A 6,354-nucleotide genomic window follows, 5' to 3' on the forward strand; every position below is an offset into this window, starting at 1 on the left:
TTCAGATGTTAAGTCGAGCGGTGATTAATTAACAAATAAATAGTAAAACTAATAAAAATTTTCTATTAAAGCAAGTATAAATGTATATATAATAATATAATAAAAAATAAAATATTAAATATGCTTCAAATTAATTTCATAAACGAATATATACATAAAATATTAAATATAAAATTACATTTTTAAGATAAATTTATTATGAAATTCCTAATTATATGATTCAAATTTATAAACATAAACAAGTAATTAAAAATAAATAAAAATTTAGTGATAAAGGATAAAATTATGCCAATGGGCTAAAACTGAACGGCCCAACATGTGCAACTGGAGCGCCACCGGTCCAAGTCCAACATCCGATTCCCGGCAACTGCGAGGCGCCGGAGACGTCAAAACTGTAAGGCATTGGCTTGATCCTTCGCCGGGATAAAAATCTTTTAGCAGGTACAGTTGGGAATTCACTCGTCCTTTGAACTTGGTTTTATAAATTTCCTAAATTCAACTGGTGAATTGAAACACTTCCACTCTCTAAGTTATTTCTAATTTGTATTCAGGAGTGGAGAGTTGCTCAGTTAATAATGAATGAATCTGATTGATGCTGTTCTAATCTCTTTTGTGGGTATGGATATGCAAAAACACTGGGTAGTGGTTGTGAACAACCTCTCCTCTCCGATGCAAATAGTTTATGAAAATCTGAGAACATGAAATCCATGTAAGATTCAATGTCTTCTAAGAAGTAGTTGCACTACGTAGAATTCCCTGTTCTTCAGATCTTGATATCCGAATCCTTCTGCTCTTCAGTTCATGTAATAGGTTATGAATAAGATTGTGGTTCGGATAGGATCTCTGGAAATCTTGGATTATGTAAGGTATCCGAGTTAGAAAACTTTGTCTGGACTGGGTGTAGGGATTATATGTCAGGTCCGAATATATTTTCCGGATCGTGGTTCAGTTTGGAGTTCCTGACCGAAAGTGGGGCAGGCACCGGATTTATCACCACTTGTCTTGAGATATCAAAGATTTGTAAGCTTCAAATTTTATTCACTTTTATACTTAGATAACAATATGCTTACATAGAGCTTGAATGAATGATGAAAGGATAAACGAATATAGAACTGAAGGGAGGGAAAAACCAATTCTTTTCCTTATTTGTACAAGCAGTAAAGATGAGATTCAGAAGATGATCTAACAAAAGAGCAGGAAGAAAGTTGCTTGTTATAATTGTTCCTTGTTCTTATGTTTTCTCTTGTTCAACTGTAAATAATCAGTCTTTCAACAGCTGATAAAACTCAAAAAATTGAAACTAATTCTTAGAAAATATGCATATCCCTCTATATTTATTCCCATCCATGCATGTCCACCAAGATGTATTACATCATTAGATGTAGCATTTAATCAGGAATGAGTTAGTCTTGCCTAAATTATTAGGGAATGTCTTTGTGAGATTCCACATTATCTATTTCAATCAAGTCTGGGATATTGGACAAAGATGTTCCTCAAAAAGATTCTACAAATTGGTGATCGCTTAAATTAGCAAGTGTGATGCTCTAGTGAAGAAGCAATTATGCCTACCACTTGTAAATCATGTGTGACATTAAGTTCACATACATTTAATATCCAGAACTTCACCATATGCCAATTGCCAAGGCATAAGATGAACCTCAATCCTCAATTCTTGGTTTATTGCCATCATTTTTGGAGATTCAAATATGATGAGACTAGTTGGTAGTCCTGATATGGATATGTTGTTTGACTTAGATAAAATGGAAGACTTTAGCTTGTTATCGCTGCCTTGTACTGAAGATCCTAAAATGATTTCAACTTCAACCTGCACAGGGTACCGCTGCAACTGAACCAGTAACACAACTCAGCAGTGGCATATTGCTGATAGATTTTCTTTTTATAAAGCCTGCAATCACTTACTCGTGTTTTATGTGTATAGAGATAAATAGAGCAGTGGCATATTGCTCATGTCATTTTCTGCATCCTGATTCCTTAGGCCATATTCTCCTCATCTGCTTTACATGCTTTAATTTTGTGAGATGTGTAGTGGGCCCCTTTAAAGAATAATAATTTGATGAGGCATCTTAGCCTTTTGATTCACCGGACCTTCTCTTACTGACCTTAAAAACACCGGGTCCGTTCAGCATCATCCTAGAATCTCCTTTATCCATCATGGAATATATTAAAGCAAGAAAGGAGCCTTCAAGTACAGCAGCTGCTTAAAGAGAAAGAGCTTGCACTAAGAAATTATAGTTTTGGGACAGAAGAAGATGCTTGCTTAGGAAGAACTTGCTGTTGAACTGGACCTACCACTAATTGGTTCCAATGTGTTGATTTGTCAGTTAAGTTTTTTTATCTAAGTGAATGGTGACAGTAACAGCATGATCATTGGACTTCTTCTCTCCATTTTCATTATATATATTCAACTTGCAGCTGATGATGAAATGGGATTATGTTAGTGATTGAAATCTCTGAGTGATAACTAGACAATCAGACTCTCTTAAGGACTTGCATGCTGATTTCTTCTACTTTTTCTGTTATCTATAAGGACATTACTCTTTTAATTGTCTGTTAAAAACATTGCTTAGTATCTAATTTTCTTCACTTTTGAATCCTGGGAAAGTGCATGTATGGAACTGAGAGATGGCAATGCTGTGGGATATCAATCATTGGATTTTGATTCCATTTGATCAAAATTCTTGAACGAAACCCAAGAAATCTGAAGATCGATCTGATTCAATTGACTTTAACGATTTGTTGTTGGCCATTTTGGCTTCCTTTTTTCTTGCTCTTTTTCTTTTCTTTTCTGGATGAAAATTCCCCTTCCAAGTTTCAGCTTAGACATGGATTACAGACTTAAAGCTAATATTCCCTTTTGAATATATTTCTTTAAGTTGATAGCTTTCATACTGTAAAAAGTGTGCAAATACGTGGACCTTTTATTCCTTTCATGATTGTGCATGCATTTCTCCCTCACTCTCACAGATACATACATATATAAACCACATGCAATCTTGTTACTTAACTCTTAGATGGTAATCACACTACCCCTATAAGCTTCTGATTCAGTTTCAGTTTGTTCTTATCACATCCATTGTGGGAAATTTTTAACTTAGCTTGTTATGCATTATACACAAATAAATGTTCAACTTTTGTTCCCCTTGTTGCAGAATTCAAAAGCAAGTTCCACCATTATTCATCAATCATGATTCTCAAGGTGAAAAGTATATATATATAAAAGAAAAAGAAAAGAGGAAGAAAGGAAGAAAGATGTAGAAAAGACTGTAAAGTTGGGTGGGAGGGAAGAGGAAATGTGCAAGAAACCTGATTTTCCTCAGATTCCATTGGATATCTGTGATATAAGATGCACTTAAAAAGGCAGGTTTTTGTTAGTGAATAGTGATTGATGTTACATGTTGTGGCATTAGTACCGTATGCTAAGAAAGAGATCATGTGATTGGCCCAATTGACAGTCTGTGTTTGAAACTGGGAGCCTCATATAAATTCCCCAGTAAGTGGATAATCTCATACATGTATGTCTCTTTTTTGGTTCAATTTCCAGAAAAGAATTTCTATCCTGAGGGAAGTTTATCTTTAATTTAATAAGATAGCTGATTTGATTCACCTTTTTCTGGTGCATTTCTTTATAAGAAAAATAGAGCAAGTTTGGGTCCTAATATCCAAGGTTAGATTCTTTGATTCCTCCAGCCCTACAAAGAACAAAAGGAATCTGCCAATAACATTAAACCCTTCTCAAAGAGAAAAATTAATAAAAGGAGAGAGAGAGATTTAAAAAAGAAAGAAAGACCCATTTGGTTTTTCCTTTCAGTCACCAAAAAGAAATATCCATTATAAGCATTTCCCATCAAGCATTTTTGTTTTTCCTCAAAGCTTCTCAGAGTGTTAGGAAAAGTTGCACCCATTATTCATCATGGTGGGGCTACCTCATGAGGGAATCAAGCAGAGAGAGAGAGAGACGAGAGAGAGAGAGAGAGAGGTGGGAAAACAGCAAGATAAAAACAAAACTTACACTTTTCCTCTTTTCTCTCCTTTTGAGAGACCCAAATTGCTCTGTGTTTCTTTCTATGTTTTTTGCTGCATCATAGATTCTTTCCCATCCATCCTCTTTCAAGTCAAAGAAGCAAGAAGAAAATTTTAATAAAGAAAAGTTATTATGGAATGGGTAGTGGGTGAAAGGAAGAGTCACAGCTCATGGGCATATATTCTCTTCCCAACATCATAACCCTGTTCATGTTTCCAGATATGGAGTGAGAACATAGGAAACCCAACTACTCCATAATTATAAAGAGAAGGACGCTGCTTCCACCATTTTATGTTTCACTCTTCTACTTCCCCTTCCACTTCCATCCACAAAACCAATAAATGGGTTTCCAAAATTTGCAAAATCAAAACATGAACTTGGTTTTGTCCACTGACCCAAAACCTAGGCTTAAGTGGACTCCAGAGCTACATCACAGATTTGTTGAAGCTCTCAGGCAACTTGGAGGGGAAGACAGTTAAGTTTCTACATATACATAGTAGAAAAATTGTGTTTTAATGAAAAATCTAATCTTTTTCCATGATTGTCTATGGGCAGAGGCAACACCAAAGAGTCTGATGAGGGTGATGGGTGTTCCTAGACTTACTTTGTACCACCTCAAGAGCCATTTGCAGGCATTTTCTTTTCACAATGATTGAATCAATCTTTGTTGCTTTTACCAATTTAGAAAATGCAAAATTAGTGATTCTATGTTTTTGTTTTTGGGCAGAAGTATAGGCTGGCCAAGAGACATCCAACAGAGTTACAGTCAGAGTTTCAGTCTCAATCTCAGTCACAGTCTCAGGGCAGTATTGAGAATAAGAAAGGCAAGTTATGATCAATGAGTTAGATTAAGAAGATATATGAATGATTGCTGTTTTTTCATCAGTTTTGTTGTTCTTTTTTGTGGGTGTTTTTTACAGTTCTCCTTGATGCAGATTACAAAGAGATCCAGATTAGTAATCCTGCTCTACGAGGAGGAATCAGTGAAGGAAATCAAAGTCCACTCAACGAGTAATAGTCAGAAATAATCTCTATTTTCTTGTATATGAATTTGGCTTGATATGATCATAAGAAAAAGAGTTCTATTTTTGATTACTTATTTAAAAGGCTTGTTCAACAGAAGCTTTCAGATAGCTCAGGTTCTCCAAATGCAAATGGAAGTGCAGAGGAAAATTCATGAACAGATTGAGGTATGTCCAAGAAAGCTCTATTTTCTCCTACCCTCACTCTCTATAGCTATTTCTAAGTTCATATTTCAGAAAGATAACAATTGAATTAGCAATCATATTTCAGGTGCAAAGACATTTACAAGTCAGAATAGAAGCTCAAGGGAAATACTTACAATCAGTATTGAAGAAGGCACAGGAAACACTTTCTGGTTATAGTTCTTCTTCTCTGGGTATAGAACTCGCAAAAGCTGAACTGTCTCGATTAGTCTCGATGGTTAACAATGAATGTCGAAGCCCTTCAATCTCAGAATTAACAGAAATAGAAGGTTCAAGCTTGAAAGGCACAGAGAGAAAAAAAATGAGAGGCACAGTTTGTTCAATGGAAAGCTCCTTGACATCATCTGAGAGCTCTGGGAGAAAGGAAGATAAACAACTAACGAACGAGTTCGGCAACACCCACAAGTCCAACCCTGCTTCTATTGAGCTACCTTTAATGGATATTCACCCTCGAGAAAAGCCATGGAACAGTGGCACAAGTGATCAAGTGAAGAAGAGAACTTGCTGCACAATTTCTGATGGCATCTGTGTGGAGCAGCCGCCTGTGAAAAGATCAAAAATTGGTGACAGATTGAGAATATTTGATCTCAATAGCCATTGTCAGAATGAATTTGAATCAGGTTCAAAAACAATAGATCTGAATTGCAAGGGAATTGAACAAGTGAATGGGCAACTCTAAGAGTTCTGGGAGCATTATACTGGAAGGCTTTATTAATATACTTCATTCAGCATCAAAGTGGATAAGAGTTAAAATCTTTGTTTATGAACTATGTATATTGGTGGTATATGTATGGAACCTCCTGCAAAATTTCAAAGTATATCCATATCAAAAAGGTGGTAATAATATATATTGTGTCGATACACCTCTGTAGCATTCTTTCCCTCTCCATATCTCCAGCATGTCATGTTGGAAAATTGAAATACTTACAGTGGTCATAGGAATTTCAAACGTTGCTGTAAAATACTAAATCCTATTTCAGGTAAAACGAGTTGGGTTGTCTGGTCTAGGAGTGTATAGTTTCAGTTCCAATTCGGTGTTTATTTAGAAACTGAAACTCAACCGAAATTCGCTTGATTTAGTTTTTC

General features: G+C 35.6%; 1 protein-coding gene across 4 annotated transcripts; it reads left to right on the plus strand.

Moving 5' to 3' along the window:
• The first annotated feature begins 4,059 nt into the window (after positions 1–4,059).
• LOC110617147 (myb family transcription factor PHL8) lies at positions 4,060–6,129 on the plus strand. Of its 4 annotated transcripts, none has more exons than XM_021759777.2 (6): positions 4,060–4,516; positions 4,598–4,674; positions 4,773–4,866; positions 4,963–5,053; positions 5,163–5,232; positions 5,336–6,129. In XM_021759777.2, the coding sequence occupies exons 1-6, from the start codon at positions 4,384–4,386 to the stop codon at positions 5,945–5,947; spliced, it is 1,077 nt and encodes a 358-aa protein (XP_021615469.1). In that variant the 5' UTR covers positions 4,060–4,383; the 3' UTR covers positions 5,948–6,129. The 4 variants fall into 4 exon arrangements, with proteins under 4 accessions (XP_021615469.1, XP_043810468.1, XP_021615460.1 ...); XM_043954533.1 differs by having other exon boundaries at positions 4,061–4,516; positions 4,978–5,053; XM_021759768.2 differs by having other exon boundaries at positions 4,063–4,516; positions 4,770–4,866.
• Positions 6,130–6,354: the final 225 nt, after the last annotated feature.

This window comes from Manihot esculenta, chromosome 1, assembly GCF_001659605.2.
Source record: "Manihot esculenta cultivar AM560-2 chromosome 1, M.esculenta_v8, whole genome shotgun sequence".
Taxonomy (NCBI): domain Eukaryota; kingdom Viridiplantae; phylum Streptophyta; class Magnoliopsida; order Malpighiales; family Euphorbiaceae; genus Manihot; species Manihot esculenta.